This window comes from Malus sylvestris, chromosome 13, assembly GCF_916048215.2.
Source record: "Malus sylvestris chromosome 13, drMalSylv7.2, whole genome shotgun sequence".
Lineage (NCBI taxonomy): Eukaryota > Viridiplantae > Streptophyta > Magnoliopsida > Rosales > Rosaceae > Malus > Malus sylvestris.
Window position 1 is genome coordinate 21,713,552 of NC_062272.1, and position 22,142 is coordinate 21,735,693.

General features: G+C 34.5%; 1 protein-coding gene across 1 annotated transcript; it reads right to left on the reverse strand.

The window, feature by feature from the left end:
* Nucleotides 1-7,110: 7,110 nt before the first annotated feature.
* LOC126597258 (glycine-rich protein 5-like) lies at nt 7,111-8,034 on the reverse strand. The gene has a single exon (XM_050264041.1). The coding sequence runs from the start codon at nt 7,794-7,796 to the stop codon at nt 7,368-7,370; it is 429 nt and encodes a 142-aa protein (XP_050119998.1). The 5' UTR covers nt 7,797-8,034; the 3' UTR covers nt 7,111-7,367.
* Between the last annotated feature and the right edge of the window lie 14,108 nt (nt 8,035-22,142).

Below are 22,142 nucleotides of genomic sequence, written 5' to 3' on the forward strand. Positions count from 1 at the left end.
CTTTCATTTTTTTCCCAAATTTCAATCTCTCCTTCTCCCTCCAATTTCGTCTGTACTTCCATTTCATGTCCCTTTTCACTTTTTAGTTTTTGTACTTCTTCTTGCAGATTGTTTTGCTATAGATAATTTTGAAGATGATCATGATGACGAAATCTAATTCGAAGAGGAAGAAGTCTATGGTGGGCCATTTTTAATTATGGTTATTAGTTTTAGTATTTTGTTTTGTAGTCTAACTAGTATGATGCCCAAATTGAAAATTGTTTTTTGGTCCTTGGTTTTTAATTGTTTTTTTCTGTATTTATAAGGATCAACTCAACGAGGACGGGGACCCTCAATTCCCAATTGGAAGGAACAGCCTTGTTCTTTTGATGCTTCTGGAAAATGCATTAGTGAAAATTCTAGTGCTTTTTCAAAACATGTAGCGGCGGAGGTTAGAGATTATAGAAATATTCCGTTGGTGAGAGATTGGCGTATGATCAAGGAATATCGTATGGAAGCTTTCTGGAATAGAATAAAGGTATAAATATTTTTTGTTACTTGAAGAGTGTATAATAAGTCAATGTTTATAGTAATAATTAATTTGCTTGAATTTTTTTTATGAGTATAGGAAACTATTATTTTTCAAGAAGAGGATATGACGAAAATGCCAATGATCCGTCACATGACACTTCATATTGCGGAGCATGCGCATAAGGAGTATAGAAATAAATTAAAAAAAAAAAAACAGTATACTGATAAACCGGTCAAGGAGCACGAGAACACACCTCTTAATTAAAAACTGAGGAAGATTTATTAAATTTTTTATTTTTAATATATCTAGTGTCGCTTATAAGCGACATCATCACCTATGTCATTTTTATTGAGATGTTACATAATGTCGGTTACAACCGACAACAACTTGACTATTTTATTTATTTAACTCAAGTGATGTCGGTTGGAAGCGACAGTAACTATGATATTTTAATTGTTTATTTGTTACTTAATGTCAGTTTGGAGCAATGCCTTTGTTCCTTTCTATGTCGCTTATAAGCGACGTCAGTTCCTATGTCAGTTTTAAGCGACACCTTTGTTCCTTTTTATTTTATATTACTTTGCTTCATGGTGGCAGATTAAGGGGTCTAAGCGACGTCAATACCCTTTTTGTGATGGTAGCATTGGTGTCGGTTCCTCTATCTGACATTGCACAATTTAATGTCGGATTTTTACCAATAATTCGACAGTAAGTAGTGTTTCTTGTCGTTTTTACTCCGACAGTAATATCCCCTTTTGTAGTGAGTAGAAGATAATTATACGTTCTCCAACACCAACATTTCTCTGTATTCTACAGATAAGTTACATCTCTATTTATATTGATTTCATTCATTATATATTCGTGATCTTAATATCTTGTTGTTGTGTTTTTTAAAATATGTCTTATATAACAATGTTGGAGCGTGATTTCTTCGTGTCATTGTTCAAAATTGATTGTTTTGAGAGAGAAAAGATGTTTAATAGTGATGTTTATAATAAAGGAATTCTCTAATCGACAAACACAACTTCATAAATATAGAGTTGAATAGTATACCGACAAAGCACTATTTTTTGATTTTTTTAAACTAACTAATACAAGCACTACTATATATAGTGAAAACTAAAGCAAAATCCTAATCCTTAAAGGATATAGAAAACTCTAATAAACCCTAAATCCTAACCCTTAAAGGATATAGAAAATTCTAATATCCTTGTCCCACAAGAAAACCATAAACAAAAATAAACTAATAAATAATTTTCCAACACCCCCGTCAAACTCATGGTGGTACACGTCATGAGTTTGCCAACAAGTAGATGCAGATGCAAGACTCCAAATTCCAATGCTAGTACCAGTGCCAATGCCAATGCCGATGCTGATGCCGATGCCAATACCAATGCCAATGCTAATGCCAATACCGATGCCAATTTCAAGCTACCATGCCCAATCATCTTTTCTAGATTCAGATTCTGAATCAGTTGCAATATGCAAAATAGAAGGTACGATTGCTGCTGCTGCTGCAAGTGGTGATTTCTGTGAAAATTCACGTTGTTGAGATAACTTAGGACATTGGGATTTCCAATGCCCTTTCTCCTCACAATAAGAACACTTATCCATAGCAACACCAATTTTAATGCGAGGTCTCAGCCCAATTGCCGCAACCAATGCTAAAGTGTTTGATAAAGATGAAGAAAGCCTATGCTACTGCACACAGACTTCTTCGGCTTGTAACTCATTAAGAACATAATCAACAAATGGAAGAGGAGTTCGATGTAGGATGGAGCTACAGAGTGTCTCGAACTCATCCCGAAGAGGCATTAGAAACTGAACAAGACGTTGTTCTTCTCTATATTGACAATAGAGCTCGACAATGCCAAGTCCTTTAGGTTCAGTCAATGCAAGTTGATCCCAAAGATTGATCATTTCATTATAAAAAACTTGAATACTCTTATCACCCTGCTGGATTGCACGAATCTCCATTTCTAATTGATACCTCTTAGCAAAATTGGCCTTGGTATACAATTTTGCCAAGTGATCCCAAACTTCCTTAGACTTTGAGAACTTAGCAAGTTGCATTCCAATAGTCAAATCAACAGAATTCTTAATCCAAGTAATAATCTTTGAATTATTCATCTCCCATGCAACAAACAATTCAACATGTTTCTCATCTTTGGGGTTATTTGGATGGAAACCATTCCAGAAACATAGCCCCACAAACCTTTTCCAATCAAGAAATTCTTCATGACATATATCCAATACACATAATTATTACCATTCAATCTCACACCAATCGCTTGCAGTGAGTCATCCTTAGTTGTCATATTCAGCGAACCAAAAAACAAAGACAAAGTGCACAATACCGACAATAGTTTGGTGTAGGTTGCAGACTGATGCAAGCAAATCTGATTATGGGTAGCAGGTTATGGGTTGGGTTCACAATAGAGTAGCGAAAGATGGTGGTAGGGTGAAAGTTGGTGGTTCAAGCAGCAGCGATGGCGGACGGTGTGAGACAAACGAATCAAACTGAACAAACAAGCTATCAGATGGACAAATAATCTACGAGACAGGTCCTCACGAACCTGCTCTGATACCAAGTTGAATAGTATACCGGCAAAGCACTATTTATTGATTTTTTTTAAACTAACTAATACAAGCACTATTATATATAGTGAAAACTAAAGCAAAATCCTAATCCTTAAAGGATATAGAAAACTCTAATAAATCCTAACCCTTAAAGGATATAGAAAATTCTAATATCCTTGTCCCACAAGAAAACCATAAACAAAAATAAACTAATAACTAATTTTCCAACATATAGTACACACATGAAATCAACTTGGAAAAGTAGCAACACAAATAGAGTGATTACATATATGGAAAAAGCTGCATATAGTTGGAATAACTTTATTCACTATGGCATATAGTAGAAGCCTAACTAGAAACAGTGGTACACCCACACAATACTTTCAAGTAGCTAGAACTTTAGAAGCGAACACATAACATCAATAGCCTGGTGAACTCTTCCTGTCTAATTTCCTAGGACTGCCACCACCAAAACCAGCTCCACCTCCAAAGCCAGAGCCAGTACCACCGGCTCTACCAGCTCCACCACCTCCGCCAGCACCTCCTTCACCACCATTGGTTCCATGGCCATACCCACTGCCATAACCATAACCTGAGCCTTCACTTCCTCAACCGGCACAGCTCCCACCACCACCACCCTGTCCTCCACCGCTGGCAATGGAAGGAGACAGCGTAGGAGTTGGTATATTAGGAGGCAGTGGAGGGCTGTCAGAGAAGGCCAAGCCTATGAAAAGAAAAAAGGTCACAGAGATCATTAGTATACGAGCCATGTCCATTAGTCTCAACTCGATCTAATTAAAAGTTGGGTCGTTGCCTGCATGGTACGCATGAGCTCTCTATATAGGAGGAAGCAGTATGGAAACCGAAGTCATGACTCACCATATGCGGCAAATTTAAAATAACATAATATTATTTAGACATACAAAATTGATCACATTACCAATACAAGATTTTTAACTTTGGTTTTTATCATTATATGTCGGGCTCATTTGTTTCAGAAAGTGTTAGCAATATGGTTGATTTTGTATATTTAAATAGTATGTATGTTTGTCATGCAATACAACGTTTTACTTGTAAGTGAAAGTTCTTAAATTCGAATTTCATAAATGACAAATTCAATACTAATTTATCTCCACGATTTAGTGTAATTATATTATCATATAAATGTAGAAAAACAGACTGTCGAAGGTTTTGTTTATATAGAAAATGAAACTGGTCATTTAGAATTGTGACACCCTGTTTATTGAATTTTTGAGGTGACAGGCGTTACAGTCAATCACTACCAATGACCCTGATCTGCTAGCATGGCTAATACGATGCAATGCGCAGGAAATCTGCTCATAGCACGTAACAACTTACAGGAACATTGTCATTTTTCCTAGAAAAAGAACATTCAAGGCGGAGTGCGTACTTGAATATATTGACAATAGAGCAGAAAAACGGGGTTTTGATTAGCTTAGTTAACCGAAAGGTTCTAAGAAAAGTATCATATATTTATTAGATGAGTGGTGCTATTCACACACTCTTTTTTACCTTTCATACACACCTCAATTTTTGGTATTCTGATCAGATGAATTGAAGATGATCAAATGATAAAAATTAATATGGAGTGTGTGAAAGGTAAAAAGAAATGTGTGAATAACACCACTCTATTTCTTTATATTTTGCGATATGTATGAAATTTGGTTTAAATAACTGATACATAGTTGGGGAAGAAATTTGGCACTCTGGCATATGGCATCATCTGAACTCATACTCCCCCATTCTATGTATGTATGACAATATGAGGTAGAACTTGAAGTAATTGAACTTTCTACCACCCGATTCAAAGTAATTATCTTTGAGAGAAGCTACTTAGTACTCCTGTTTGGTGGTATTTGTCTTCACTTGAAAGTGAGAGGTTTTAGGTTGGAATCTCATGGATGGCGAATTCGAAGTGAGAGGTTTTAGGTTGGAATCTCATGGATGGCGAATTCGATACCAAATTAGGTTGCCCATTATGTGATTTAGCCAAACTCTCTCTTCCCTTAGTGTAAAAATATCGATGTATTCAAAACAAAACAAAATAAATAAATAAACTTCGAGAGAAGATGTTAGTAATTGAAGTTTTTACCACCCGATCAAGGTAATTGGCTTTGAGTGAGATGTTCACATATAGAAAAATCCGAACATCCTATCTCAAAGATGGTATCCAACATTTTCCATTTTTCAGGTTTTAATAAGCAGCCAAGCGAAAAATCAATCAAATTGTAACTTTATTATCAGTTCCTTTCTAATGATCACCAAACATTCATACATAGTTGATTTTTTTTTCCTTTTTCAAGAATGACACTTGAAGAATGATCTATAATATAGTTCAGGAAGAATGTTTACATTATTTTTTAACTAATTAAGACACCCTCACTTGGAAATTATTCAATGTAAATAACAACCTAACTACAACTATACTTAGAGTTGCCTTGAGCTTATTTAAAAAAATGAAAAAAATAATGCTAGAGAGACTATATTTTGAGAGACTACATTGTACTGTTGTTTTATTAGAGTTAAGGCCCAAAAATAGGTCTGATTTCATTTTGAATAAGTGGTACAAAGTGAGTCCCCTAGCATTTTTTAAAAGAAAACACAACTTTTTTGAACAAATGATATTATCTACACTAAAAAGGTGGGCTAAGCCTCACAATGAGTTACCAATAATGTGGTTCAAATTCGTTTTTGACGAGAATCGAACCTAAAACTTTCTCCAAATGTTTTTTCTCTATTATAATTCTACATATTTGAATTACTTTGTACTTCTTTAGGTATTTTTCTCCATTGTACTTTAAATTAATGTTTAAACATTTTTAAAGGGAAAAGTACCATCAATCATCAATTATCAACGTTTAAACTATTTGATACAGAAATGTAAAGTGGTCTGATCTCGTTAGTTTATAGTAACACAGACACACAGACTGCTGCATGGCATGTACAAGCCGTACAGGTGGTATCCATGCAAATGGAAGTTCAGTATAGATCCATAAATATTAATGGCAGCAGCACTGCCAAGATGAAGAGACCTAGACAAATTAGTTGAGATCAATTAATTTCAGATTTTCTTTTTCACAAATGATATTAATATATCTTAAATTCCTCTAAATTATGGAGAGGTGGGAAAATTTAAATCCGGAAAAACAATAAATAATTTACATTAAATTTATCTGAACTATGAGAAGATGCGAGTCTTTGAACCTAGAATGCGAACGCATGAAAATCATAGTTCAGATGTGAGTCTTTGGACCTAGAACTCGAACTTAGAAAAATCTATATCATCATTCTTCAGTAATCCAGATCAATTAAATTTGTTTCAAATCATAATTTCCTCCACAAATTAATTAATTAATGTAAATCTAGCAAAAATTAATTAATGTAAAACCAACAAGACATGAGATGACATTGAAGTGTAAATTTACATTAAATTTACCTGAACTATGAGAAGATGCGAGTCTTTGAACCTAGAACGCGAACGGGAAAATCATAGTTCAGATGTGAGTCTTTGGACCTAGAACTCGAACTTAGAAAAATCTCTATCATCCTTCTTCAGTAATCCAGATCAATTAAATTTGGGGATGTGCTATCCACACATCCCTTTTTACTTCTCACACACCCCTTATTAATTTATGTCTGTTGATCTTCTTCAATTCATCCGATCTGACGGCCGAAAACTAAAAAGGTGTGGGAGAAGTAAAAATGGGTGTGTGGATATCACACCCCTTAAATTTGTTTCAAATCATAATTTCCTCCACAAATTAATTAATTAATGTAAATCTAGCAAAAATTAATTAATGTAAAGCCAACAAGACATGAGATGACATTGAAGTGTACAACTGCTTAACTTCAATATTTTGATATTTTGGGAATAATGATCACTTGCCTGGCATTTAGCTCATGACAAAAATCAAAAGGGCCGTTTTGAAGTATTATATTGGAGTTGGTACCATGATTTCCTTTTAAAATTAATGGACTAGATTCTAGATAATATATAATTTCAAGGAAAAAGATTAATTTCATTAACCATAACTAGAAAACACTATAATGAAAAGCAGATACAATCATAAGATTGATGCATGTAATAGAGACAAACCAACAATCACCACTACTAGCTAGAAACCGATAATATAACAAAAAGTCGAAACTCGAAACAAGGGCCAACCACTAATTTAGAAAAAAAGACCATTCTACTAATTGGATAGCTACTAGCCATGCATGCATGCAAAGTCATGAAACCCTAAACCAAAAATGATCAAGGATGTGGAAGAAGGCCACCAACTCCACCACCAACGCCACCGCCAGCACCACCTAGACCACCAGAGCCACCAGCACCACCTAATCCACCAACTCCACTGAGACCACCAGCACCAGCACCAATACCTCCTACTCCTATTCCACCAACTTTCCCAATCCCTCCACCAATTCCACCGAGAACCGGCATCACCCCGCCAGCTCCAGCAAAACCTCCCATTCCTGCCAACCCACCAACGCCGCCAAAGATGCACTTCTTGTCACGAAGACCAGTAGGTAACTCTGCCACTGGTGCACTTGCATGCACAATCATTGTATGCTGATCAGTTGTGCTTCCATGACCATCATCACCAGGCACCTTGCGTGCACTAGTTGCATGCAGTAGCGCTGATGAAAAAGCAAGCACCAAAATGACACGCCACATCTCCATCTCTCTCTCTCTCTCTCTCTCTCTCTCTCTCTCTCTCTCTCTCTCTCTTGGTGGTTTTGCTTTCTGTGAACGAGACCCTGAATGGGTTGTGCATGGTTTATATAGGGGAGTCCGCCGAATGGTGAAGAAGTGTGAAGGTGGGGGGCGGTTGAGGGTAATAATGAAAGGTTAGGGTTTGTAGTAAATGATGAATGGGGGGAAGAGCTTAGACTTCTTGGATCGTTAATGGTCCCGAGAAAGAAAAAGGAAACCAAAAAAAAAATTGAATGAGGGCATGAAATTTTCGGATCAGAAGAATGGATAGTTAGGTGGAATGAAAAGAAGAGAAAATTTAAGGAAGTGAGTTAAAATCATGGCATTCTTGTTGTGTACTGCCAAATCTGGTTGTGTTTTGTGACCCGTGTGCTCCTAAACGAGGTACACGAATTCCTTTTCTCTGAGCTGGCACTACTAGAAATTATAATTTTGCCGACAAATTATAAGCCAACAAAGCAAAATTTTGTCGGCACAAGAGTCCTTTCTGGACGAAAATTTTAATTTGTCGACTGAATACTCATGCTAGAACCAATTTACAATGCCAATCTTAGCCAAGAAAATTGGAACGTTAGCCGACGATCATTTTGTAGGTGTAAATTCGATGCCCTGACAAATTTTGTTTTGACGGGGAAACTTTGGCGGGAACTTTTCCCGCTGTGTTGAAATATTAGCCGATGATGTGAGGCAACAAAGTATTTCATCGGCAAATTGATTAGAGAGGCAATAAAGTATGTCATTGGCAAGCAAATTGATTAGAGATGCAATAAAGTATGTCATCGGCAAGGTAATAATAACTCTACGTGAGAGGTTTTCACCAGTGCACCTTTCCATTTTTTTCCGGGGAACGCAATCAAAGTTCTTGGTGACTATTTATGCTCTCATTCTCTCTTTCTTGTTTCTCTATACGAACAGGAGCATAGATAAAGAGATATCTAGCATTTCATATTTCTGGATTGTAGTTTTATGCCATCAATAATCTATATTGACAATTTGATTTCATAATATGTGAGTGTTTGAAAAAGTTCTTCCTATCAATTCTAATCCAAACTACTTTCTAGCAACAGATAACTTGGTTTAGGTTATGATCAATTATTAGTCAATTAGTCAATTACAATTGTAAATTTGAATACGGTTGTACATAATCATCCATTCTAATTCGACAAGCATGCCAAGTTTTCTAAAAACATAACATATAATTATAAGAACAAACTTATAAATTTCCCAAGGCAATCCAAATCTATTTTGTCGGTTCACATCCCCCAATTGCATGATCTCCCTCCCATATTCTGCCTAATCCTATTTTGCCGCCTCATGATCTCCCTCCCATAATATTTCTATTATTCCAATTGTCGGTTCACATCCCTCAATTGTCGGTTCACATCCCCCAATTGCATGATCTCCCTCCCAATTGCATGCTAATCCTATTTTGTCGCCTCATGATCTCCCTCCCCCAATTGCATGCTAATCCTATTTTGTCGCCTCATGATCTCCCTCCCAATTGCATGCTAATCCCAATTGCTCATGACTTCCCTCCCATATTCTTCGCTCGCGCCATCTGATTTCAGTTTGATAAGAATTCTTATTTATCTTGTAACAATTTGGCAGGGTCTTTCCCGCTCAGAAACAATTTTGACGATTTCTATCCCTAGGTTTATTTATTCGGGTTCTTGCACTCTTAACTGATTCTAATCCACGTCTCTGCCTCTATCATCTCTCTCCCTTTTCTCACTCTCACGATTGTCTCCATAATTTTGTATTCGAGCGGCTCACGTGGTGGCTTCTTTTATTACTTAATAAGGTTGCTCTTATGTTTGAAATTTAAAAAGACTAGAAATATTATTGCAGAAGATGTAAACATGAATTTTTGGTTAATTTTTCGGCGAAAGATATAAATATACCTTGTTTCACTTTAATAAAAAAAAAGGAAAACTAACGAAAAATCTTTAAAAATATCCTGTTATATTTTGGCGGGGATCTTCCCACTCATAGATAATGTATATGAATCAAATAAATGAACGGTTTATCATGAATCTGTTACTTGGTACCAACACCGTCCCTTTGTTTCATACATTTGGATGACTAAACAATATTCGATTCAAATGATTTATCGTATGTATGATCTTTAGATGATGTTCATGGATTTGAAAGGTTTAGATTATGAAATTCGTGTGCCTAACATACTTAATGAAAGTATGAATAAACTCTTAAGTGTTTACACTAGTGGATACCACAAAATATTTACACTAGTGGATACCACAAAATCTTATGTTATTCTTAATGAAAGTATGAATAAACTCTTAAGTGTTAATGAATCTATCGTTTTGATGGGATACACATTCTACGAAGCTAACTTCAATGATCCAACCGTCAAACTTGTTTGTATATGCTTCGAGATCGCATACGCAAAAAACAAAGATTCAGAGATCAAGTAATGAGACAAAACTTTTCAACGGTTATCAACGAAAAATCACAATTTAACGGTTATTTTAACTCCGATTTTGATGATTTTTTTCAGCTACACTCCTTGACCCTCTATGAATACAATGAATGAACTCGATCTCCAATTTAAAATATTTACACTAGTGGATACCACAAAATCTTGTGTTATACTTAGTGAAATGATGAATAAACTCTTAAGTGTTAATGAATCTATTGTTTTGATGGGATACGCATTCTACGAAACTAGTTTCAACGATCCAACCGTCAAACATGTTTGTATATGCTTCGAGATCGCATACACCAAAAATTGCAAAAAACAAACATTCATAGATCAAGTAACAGGACAAAACGTTTCGACGGTTATCAACGAAAAATCACGATTGAATGGTTATTTTAACTTCGATTTTGATGATTTTTTACAGCTACACTCCTTGACTCTATATGAATACAATGAATGAATTTGATCTTCAATTTAAAATATTTACACTAGTGGATACCATAAAATCTTATGTTATACTTAATGAAAGTATAAATAAACTAAGTGTTAGTGAATCTATCATTTTGATGTGATATGCATTATACGAAACTAATTTCAACGATCCAACCATCAAACTTGTTTATATATGCTTCAAGATCGCATACGCCAAAAATTGCAGAAAACAAACATTCAGAGATCAAGTAACAGGACAAAATGTTTCGACGATTATAAACGAAAAATCACGATTTAACGGTTATTTTAACTCTGATTTTGATGATTTCTTACAGCTACACTCCTTGACCTTATATGAATACAATGAATGAACTCGATCTTCAATTTAAAATATTTACACTAGTGGATACCACAAAATCTTATGTTATACTTAATGAAAGTATGAATAAACTCATAAGTGTTAGTGAATCCATTGTTTTGATGCGATACGCATTCTACGAAACTAGTTTCAACGATCCAACCGTCAAACATATTTGTATATACTTCAAGATCGCATACGCCAAAAATTGCAAAAAACAAACATTCAGATATCAAGTAACGGGACAAAACTTTTCGACGGTTATCTACGAAAAATCACAATTTAACGGTTATTTTAACTTCAATTCTGATGATTTTTTACACCTACACTCCTTGACCCTATATGAATACAATGAATGAATTCAATCTTCAGTTTAAAATATTTACACTAATGGATACCACAAAATTTAAATGCACGAATTGCTAGCCAGTGCTATTTGAATGTACCATGCATGTCACTCACAATTCTAAACTTAAGAAAACACTATTTAAAAAATTAAAAGGAGGCGCGCGCGGGATAAAAGAGCGGTATCAACATAGACGCGGGGAGTTAGCAAAAAAAATTAAGAATTAGGCGCACGAAGCAGTCATCTCTCTCGGTCCCACTCCTTCTTCCTATCCCTCTCCCTCTCCACCTCCATCTTCGTCGCTGCAATTAGACAGACCAACAGCCTTCTTCCGGTGGAAATCGAAACCATCGTCAAAGTCAAAGCCTAAAAAAGGTTTTTCCCTCCTAATTGTCATCTTCAATTTACGTTTCTGATGGATAAACCCATCAGTTTTCTGTGTAATTCTCTTAGGGTTTTCATTTTTCTTTTTCGATTCTTTTGCGAGTATATTGTGGGTTCTTCCCCTTCTAATTCTCATCTGCAATTGTTTTACCTTCTGCGGGGTGGGGGATGTGGCTGGGTACTATATATGGATTGGTGGAATCTGAGTTCAATTCCATTCAATTTTTTTACTAGAATATATATATATATATATATATATATATATATATCTCTCTCTCTCTCTCTCTCTCTCTCTCTCTCTCTCTCTCTCTCTCTAAATTTGTTCAATTTTCCTATACAGAGGGCGGTTACAAGGTTGGGCTTATATACTGAAGAATCTGATTATATTCTAGACTAGCTGCTTTCTTTGGTAAGGTATGTTGTTACACCATCACCCTCAGCCTATCTTATTCATTGTTTGATTGCTGGTCCTAATGAATGTTGCATGTAAAATTAAATTTGTAAACATGTAAACATGGAGTAGATACTTTATATGCCATGGACAGGGAATGGATACGAAATCCGAATCGAGTGAGTAGGGAATATTTAAATGGGATTTCAGAATTTTTGAAAACTGCAAGCAAACATGTCAACGCTGAGGGTTATACTAAGTGCCCATGCCAGAATTGTAACAACTGTAGATTGAAGTCATTGAGAGAAATTCAGCAAGATTTGGGTAGATATGGAATGTCATTCAATTATACTACATGGACTCATGGTGATGATAGTTCAAGCAGTACTACTGATGACGATAGTGATCTGGATTATTAGTAAGTCAATATTTAGTTTGCTCATTGTGTTTTTGTCTAAATAATTTCGTCGGTTTGTATATGCAGTTTCCTTACCACATTAATTTGCTAACTTGTTTGTTTGTTTGTTTTTGTATTCGTTTTCCATGTTTTTATTGGAAAATGAAATAATTGTATTTCCTTTGATTGAATCGCATATATGGATGAAAAACATGTTCTTAATTGAACTATTTCATTTGGGTTCGAGTTTTATTATCTAGGTTTCCAATTTTTGGTTGATTTGGGCATCCATTTGTATAATATTGGTGAAAACAATGTCCTTTGACTTTAATACCAGATTTCCAATGTAATTTTTTGATATTGTGGTTTAGGTTTGACATATTTGTTTTTCCTTTCTACAACACTTGCAGGTTGTCTATGGCTAAGTGGAATTCTGGGCTAGATAGCTTACAACTGGTATCAACACAGCATGGAGACCAGTGTGAAGATCATTCACGCCAGGTAATTTTGATATTTGAGGATTAACTTGATTAGTAGATGTCTATATCTTCTTGTTTACACTGATAAAGATTATAAACAATGATGAATGAGGATGCTTTAGTAAAGTTTATTTATGTTTCCAGGTGCATATGCTTATGTTCTAGAGTTATAACCTACTTAGCTAGGTGATTGGTATTGTTATGTTTATATAAATTATAGACCTTTCAAGGATTTATATCATTTATTTATCATGCTACCTTGTTTACAGAGTGTGAGAATCATGTTGCCTTGCTGTTTATAATGTTTATCTTGTTGTTTACAGTGATAAATGACATATAAGTAGTTGATGCTAACTTGATTATTACTTGGTATCTATTAAACATGTAATTTTGCTAGGTTGTGATGCTACATGGCGTTGGTAAGTTAACTTGATTAGTAGATATCTTTATCTTGTTGTTTACACATTTATGGTTTCATAAGTTATTTGTTTAGAAATACCACTCTAGTGTGGCCTTGCATTCCTTAATGTCAATGATATTTAGCACCATTAACGTTTGCTAATCTAGTTTTTTAATTTGTTTTTCTTCTATAGTTGTTTGATACTGGAATGTTTCATGATGCTGCATATCAACGTGATGAGGACTATAGTGAGAATGGTGATATTTAAGGATATTTTATCTACATTATAGTAATGTCGAAATGAAAACATAGATATTTTTGTATTTTGTAATTAAACCGAATTGTGAACCTTACATTAGTTTATATTACATGAGTTTTGTGTTGTTCCTACATTAATTCTTCATTCACACCCCTTCTCGATCTCTTAAGCTTGCTTGTTTGTGATGGTTAAAAATATTATTAAAAACAAATGCGAATAAAAATTAGAAAATATTGGACTTGACATGTTTTGTCGGCACAAAAATAATTAGCCGACAAATGTTTTTGTTCACAAAAGATTCAACCAACTAATTATTGTCTACACAAGTAATTTGAGCCGACAAACCAATTTGTTGGCATAGGACTACGTAGCCGAAAAACCATTTTGTCGCGACAAGATTACTTAGCCGACAAAATGTTTTGTCGTGACAAAATTACTCAGCCGACAAAATGTTTTGTCGCGACAAGATCACTCAGCCGACAAATAACTTCATCGCGAAAAAACAACCTATGTTGACAAAATATTTTGTCGCAATGTTGTTTTGGTGACGGGCACAATTTGATGGCTGAGATTTGTCGCCTTAAAAATGAGCCGACGAAATATCAAGATTTGTCGAGAAAGATCTTGCGCGACATGCTTTTAGCGACAAAATTGCCGACAAAATTTTTCGTTGGGAAAGGCTCTTTGCCGACGAATTTTGACTTTTGCTGACAAACTAATTTTGTCGACAAAGTGGAAATTTCTAGTAGTGTGGTATACTAGGCTGCTTTGGAATATATGAAACTATACTAGGTCCATATTGACCAAGACAAGATGGTTGAGAGATTGCTGACCTGGCAATTAGTTAATACTGATGTGGCAGTTAGTTAAGAACGGTTGCAACAATTAGTTAGAATTGTTAAAAGTTGTTAGAATGGATAAAACTGTTTTCTTACAGTGCAAGATAGGTTCTCTAGGCCTATATAACAAGTGTAAATCATTCATTGTAATCACTTGAGCAATATACAATCTTTCATTTCATTCTCTCTCTTCGTTTCTTTCTCAGTTCAAAGTTTTCTAGTTTACTTTTGCTTCTCTGCAAACCTCTGCACTTGTGTTATGATGGTATCTGAGCCGATCGATCCTCGGTGCCAATTTCGATATGTAATTGCTTGCTGATGGTATAATAATTGCTGGTTTTTCTTAGTTTGGGCAAGATTTGCTGCTGCTTCATGTTCTTGATCTTAACTTTTCACAAGTGCACATAAACTATTTGATTGAATGCATCTGTAAGAAAATGGGTAGTAATATGTCAAAGTTTGAGGCTGATAGCCATGGTTTGTGATGGTTTTAAGGACGATAGCCATTCCTTCGTTGAAGAAATTTGATAGTATACTCAGATAGGCCGATTACCATTGAGTAATTTGATTTTCTTGTTAGAAAGACCGATAGCCATTCATTGATTTGTTTTTCGGTGGGATAAGCTATTCTTGATTTCAAAAAATTGTTCGTTGGGATAAGTAGTTTCTTGATCAAATTTTGCATCTGGGATTTTAATACAATGGCTGAATCTTCTGTTAAAATTGAGGGTTTACTAGGAATGCTTACAGAAAGATAATTTTGTCAAGTGGAGTTACCATTTTTAATCAGTGCTTAGGGGCTATGATCTTTTTGATTTCTTCATTGGTGAATCTCCTTGTCCTCCTAAGTTTGTTATCAATACAGACACTGGTGTTATGAAGGAAGTTACAATAGCATATAAAGATTAGGTGCATAAAGATTTGGCCTTGCTTAGTCTTATTATAGCTACTTTGTCAGATGATGCCATGGATCTTGTGGTTGGTTGCAGAACATCTTAAAAGGCCTGGAGTTGCTTACAAGACATATTTGCTTCAGTGTCTAAGGTAAGGATTAATCAGTTGAAAACAGAATTTCATACTGCACAGAAAGGTGGGGAATCAGGGGATAAATTTCTTTTGAGACTTAAGGCTAGTTTGGTATTGCTGTGCTTTGAAAAAAAAAACTGCTTCTGCTGTACTGTGAGAATAAGCTCATTTTTACTGCTTCACGTTTTTAGCTTTTTTTTTCACCTAAAACTGTGAAAATAAGCTGTTTTTAAGTGTTTACCAAACACCTTTTTAAGCTCAGATTTTTTTTATACCCACATTTCATAAAAGTACCTCAGTACCAAACCAGTACTTAATGGCATAAAAGATCAACTTGTATCTGCTGGTGAAAAAGTTATAGATAATGATTTCATTATTGCTACCTTATATGGTTTACCTACTGAGTTTGAGGTGATTCACATTGTTATTCTTGCAAAAGACTCATCTATGTCTTTAAAAGATTTCAGGGCTCAACTTCTTGGAGCTGAAGCAAGCATTGAATCAAGATTGACATATCTTAATACCTCAATGGCAGCAATATATGTTAATGAAGAAGGGTCTAATTCCCAAAGATTTCAAGAAGGAGGGTATGATCATGGAGAGAGCTCGAATTCAAAAAGAAATCAAGGAGGCTATGAATGGGATCTTAATGGATTTCAAGGTGGTTCATGTTATATGGAGAATAGAAATAGATATTTTCAATCACAACACAGAGGCAATTACAATGGGGGAAATTATAATAACTCAAAATCCTTTTATGGTAATTTTGGAAATAAGACAAGCAATGGAAGTAATGGTAATTTCTCTAGTAATGGAAAAAGTTCTCAAACTTCTTATGGCAATACCTTCTTAGGTAATAGTACTTAGTAGTTCTCTAGAAATGGTTCTCATAAGGAAAATAATTGGAATGGGAATACAAACTATAGGTCTGCAGTTTCACCAGAATGTCATATTTGTTCAAGAAGAGGACACACTGCACCTAATTGTTTTCACAGGACAGATAATGGTTCAATTCATGCTGCAAGCTTTGTTGTTTGTCAGATATGTGGAAAAGGAGGTCACATAACACTTCAGTGTTATCATAGAAACAATTTATCATATCAAGATAATCCACCACCAAGCTCTCTCACTACAATGTATTGAGTCACAGAATGTTCCAGTTCATGAATTCTCCAATGGTGAAGCATGGATAGTGGACAAGGGCCACACATCATATGACTGTCAATCTTAATGCTTTATCCAATGTTAATCCTTACAATGGAGATGAGAAAATAATTGTGGGCAATGGTGAAGGTCTGAAAGTAAAACACATCGGTTATACTACTCTTGTTACACCTCATAATGCCTTGATTTTGAATAATATTTTACATGTGCCTTAAATTACTATAAATCTACTATTTTTCAAGAAATTATGTAAGGACAATGATTGTTGGTTTATCTATGATGATGTGGATTTCTTTATATAGGACAAAGCACAAAGTGTGATTTTGTATCAAGGAATGAGTGATGGTGGATAGCTGTTCAAGATTCCAATGAATGTGTTTGCAAATTCTTTTGCTTCAAAGCTGAGTAGGTGTGCTAAATTCTTGGGGAAGAAAATAAAGACTGTTGTTTGGCATCAAAGGCTGGACATCCATCTGAGGAGGTGCTAGCTACAATGTTAAATGATTCCAACATCTTAGTTAGTAAAGATTCTTGTCAGTCTATTTGTTCTTCTTGTATTGAAGGGAAAATGAGTAGGCTGTCTTTTCCTATTAGACAAAGTAGTGCTGGTTCTTTGTTTGAAAAAATACACTCTGATATATGAGGACCAGCTCCAAAACAATTTGTAGAATGGTACGAGTTTAACATAAGATTTGTTGATGAATATTCAATATTTGTGTGGATATTTCCAATGTTGAATAAATCAGATGTTTTTCCTGTCTTTGTGAAATTCTGTGCATTTATCTCAAATTAGTTTAATGCTTTCATTAAGTATTTTCGGCTTGATAGTGGAGGTGAGTATGTTAGCAATAATAAGTTCAAGGAATTTTTGGCAAATAAAGGAATTGTACATATGAAATCTTGTCCCTATACTCCCCAGCAAAATGGCATTGCTAAAAGGAAACATAGACATATAGTGGAAACTGCAATTGCATTGATGACAGAAGCCAATTTACCTCAAATGTTTTGGTATCATGCATGATCTCATGTTGCCTTGTTAATAAATAGAATGCCATGCAAGAATTTGAGTTTAAATCTCCATATCAATTAGTTTTTGGCAAGGTTCCTGAGATGCATAACTTCAAAGTTTTTGTAATTGCTATACATCCTTTTTCAAGGCCATACAATGTGAATAAATTGCAGTCAAGATCTTCTCAATGCATATTTCTTGGTTATGCATTAGGGTACAAAGGAGCAATTTGTTATGATTTACAGAATAAAAGACTGATATTGTCTAGGCACATTATCTATGATGAAGAAGTTTTTCCATGCATGAAGTCTGTTATTCATGAATCAAAGGTATCCTCAGTATTACAAAATACAAGGTAGGTTCCAATTGTTATACAGTTGCCAATTCCTACTGTTACTTATGTGGAGTTATAAAAAAATTTTGTGCATCAGAAAACTTACTCAAAAGCAACATCAAGTACTGCAACTTAACATCAGTCAAATATAAGTTCAATATCAGATACAGAAATACAATTAAGGACTGATAATGGTTTGAGTTCATTAGATATACAAAATTCATCTTCAACTTCAAATCCCCATAACCATCACTCCAATTCACAAATAGAGGTAATTTTTCCTCTATCACCACAAACACATTTACATTCTGAGATTAATGTTCCTATGCAAGATTCAGTTTCTCAGCATACAATGATTACAAGATTAAAAAGTGGAGCAATTGAAAAGAAGAATTATGCAACATTTCTAGCAAGATTTCCTGAATTACTGTCATTAGAGATTGATGATTATGAGCTATTAAGGAGGTTTTTCATATGTTACTGAGATCACTGATGCTAAATAACCATCTAGTTTTAGAAAAGCTACAAGAATGTCACAATGGCAAAAAATGTTATGCAAAAGAAATATGATTCCCTTAAAGCACAAGGCATTTGGACTTTGGTTCCAAAACCTAGTGATAGGTCTGTTGTTGGAAGTAAATGGGTGTATAAGGTGAAGAAGAATCCATATGGTAGCATTTTAAGGCACAAAGCAAGGTTAGTAGCTCAAGGGTTTTCTCAAGAACATGGAGTGGATTACTCTGAGACATTTAGCCCAATGATAAGGCATACAACAATGAGAATTGTCCTTGTTGTAGCTACAATTAATCATTGGGAGTTGAAGCAATTGGATATTAAAAATGTCTTTCTACATGGAGTCTTGCAGGATGAGGCTTACATAAAGCAGCCACAGGTTTTTGTTGAACCAACGTGTCCTAATCACGTCTGCAAACTCATCAAGTCACTGTATGGACTTAAACAGACACCAAGGGCCTGGAGTCTTGTAAACCTGCTACTACCCCCTTGCAAGCCTCATAACTCTTTACTTGTAATAGAAGGAATACCTTTGAGTGATCCCACATTCTATAGAAGCATAGTTGGTTCTTTGCAGTATTTGACCTTCACTATGCCAAACATTGTCCTTCCAGTTAACTTGTATGCCAATTTATGACTTCACCAACTGACGTACATTTGGGGCAGTAAAAAGAATCCTAAGACATCTTCAAGGGACATTACAGTATGGCATTGTCTATTTTGCAGTGGCAGAACCAACTCTTAATGGTTTTTTAGACTCGGATTGGATACATTGTGTTTCTAGGTAATAACCCCATTTCATGGCAATCGAAGAAGCAAAACTCTGTCTCTCGTAGTTCTACAAAGGTTGAGTATAAGGCCTTGACTCATACGACAATAAATGTTGCCTAGATAAGAAATATATTAAAGGATTTGGAGTTGTTTCTTCCTACTCCTCCAGTTATTCATTGTGATAACATGCCCGCAATAACCTTAAGTGCTAATCCAGTTTTTCACTCTTGGATTAAACACTTTGATACAGATTATCACTTTGTTTGAGAGAAAGTTCAACAAGGTGATTTAGAGGTCAGCTATATTCTCACTTAAGATCAGTCAGCTAACATATTAACTAAAGGACTTCATGGACCTTTGTTTGTTAAACATTGCTACAATCTTAAGCTTGGGAACCCAAGCTGCGATTGAGGGGGAAGATTGACCAAGACAAGCTGGTTAAGAGATTGCTTACGTGGTAATTAGTTATTACTGATGTGGTAGTTAGTTAAGAACTGTTGTAACAGTTAGTTAAGAACTGTTGTAACAGTTAGTTAGAATTGTTAAAAGTTGCTAGATTGGATAAAATTGTTTTCTTACAGTGCAAGATAGGTTCTCTAAGCCTATATAACATGTGTAAATCATTCATTGTAATCACTTGAGCAATATACAATCTTTCATTTCATTCTCCCTCTTCTATTTGTTTCTTTCTCAGTTCATAGTTTTCTGGTTTACTTTTGCTTCTCTACAAACCTCTGCACTTGTGTTATGAGTCCAAATGCTTTCTTTCCAACAACATACAGAGTTATCTCGTTTTATGATTTGATGATAATATATTGTTTATACTTTGGAAATGTAGTCTATGTGTGTGTATGTATATATAATTTGTCATTTTTCTAATTTGTAAATTGGAATTCTTGTATTCTTCAACATTTATTGCATTATTTTCATATTTCCTACATTATGTTCACGTAATGGTTTAGCGATGAAAATTAGGTATCAAACTTTGTTATTTAAGTTAATTGAATCTTAGACATTAGTTATAAGTTAAGATGCTACCACTAAAATGCTGTGGTAATTGTTTATTTGTATATCTATTAACCAGAAGGTTATAGTTTAGTAATTGCATGGTTGACTTTGAAACTGTGGATGGATAGGAAATTGATGAGATTTGACGCACCTAAGGTTTTGAAACTTTTGACATTAAAATCTTAGTATAATTGGAGGATACAAAAATATTCAGCAAAATTGTGTGCATGAACATAATATTATGTTTCATGATTAAGATCTACCCCTAATCATGTAAATATCATCACCAAATCAGAGCTATGCATGTAGCATTACAATAAATTTGAAATTGAAAGTAAATAGAAATGGCTCGTGGTTATCTCTCCCTCATTACAAAGAACTTAATCGTTGCAGTAGTCATGGCCATCTTATTTTTTTACTTCGTATGCACGTAGTCAATATGTTCGACCTTTAGTTTCCTGCAATTTTCTTTTCTTAATTAAGCACCAAATTAAATTCTTGTTAATTATTATGATTCAATTGTTTTTCAGTAAGCGCCAAAGTATAGTGTCGGGAAAAATGTGAAGATTTTCTTGATTGCAGTGCCTTTTGCCTGAGAGTTGATTTTAAGGCAGGAAAATGATATCCACCACTTTACCAATTTTGTTGTTGTGAAACATAATAGTTGCCTTCTGTATTGAGCGATTGGAAGGGACGGGGAAATAAGTTAAAATTTTCTGCATTCATTTTGTGTGTGGTCCCTCTCTATAACTTATATCATTGATTGACATGTGTTAATAAGTTTAAGATCCTTAATTTTATTGTCATAAACTTAATATACACGTGTCAATCAATGATAGAAACCACAGAAAAGCCACACACAAAATAAGTACACTAGATTTGATCTTCATAGAAAAGGCATCTTATATAATTTTTGGTGTTGTACATAAACTTCCTTTGAATAAAAAGTAACAAAAACTTTAGAAAGTAACAAACATCTTGTTATTTTAGTTTTTCTTTTCCTTTGATACGACCATATTAATTCTACTTCAAGGGAGGAGTTATATATATATTCTAGTCTAATGGAAAGATATATTCTACTCTAACATCTTCTTGTTTTAGCTTTATCTATCAAAGTCTACACCTTATGATCATGTTTGAGTTTATCGATGAGATGATCACTAAACCATAAGCAACAATAAGAAAATAAGAGATAGTGGATGTGACTTTGTACTAAAGAATGGTTCTATTTTATGATAAGTAAACATAATATTATTGTGCATGACATGAGTTAGACAATTAGTTAGGAGTAGTGTGCTCACCTTTTGCACCGTAGTTCAAATCACTCTCTCATATATCAGAGTTGTTTTATTACAATATTGTCTTGTAAGAAAAGGGTTAAATTAATGTTACGATTTAGATATCCTAACATGAAATGTTCATATTTAATTCCATCACTTGATTGTCTTCTTTCAATAAGCAAAATTTTGTCCATATCGCTCAATGTTATTCAAAAGACTCTTCTTGATAAAGTCGCTCTTGGCACTTGAAGATGATATCTCTAGTATGTAATTCATATGCATCATATTTATGCAAACAAGAGATAGAGAGCAATAGTCACCTCAAGTAATTTCCCCTCACAATACTCCTAAAAAATCTGCATGGGGGTCTAGAATAGAAGATCCATTTTTACAATGATAATTACTTGACCACAAAATAGAGAAAATTGCTCGTTGTGTGACACAACATGTTAATTAGGACTTCAAATGTGGCAATATATAACT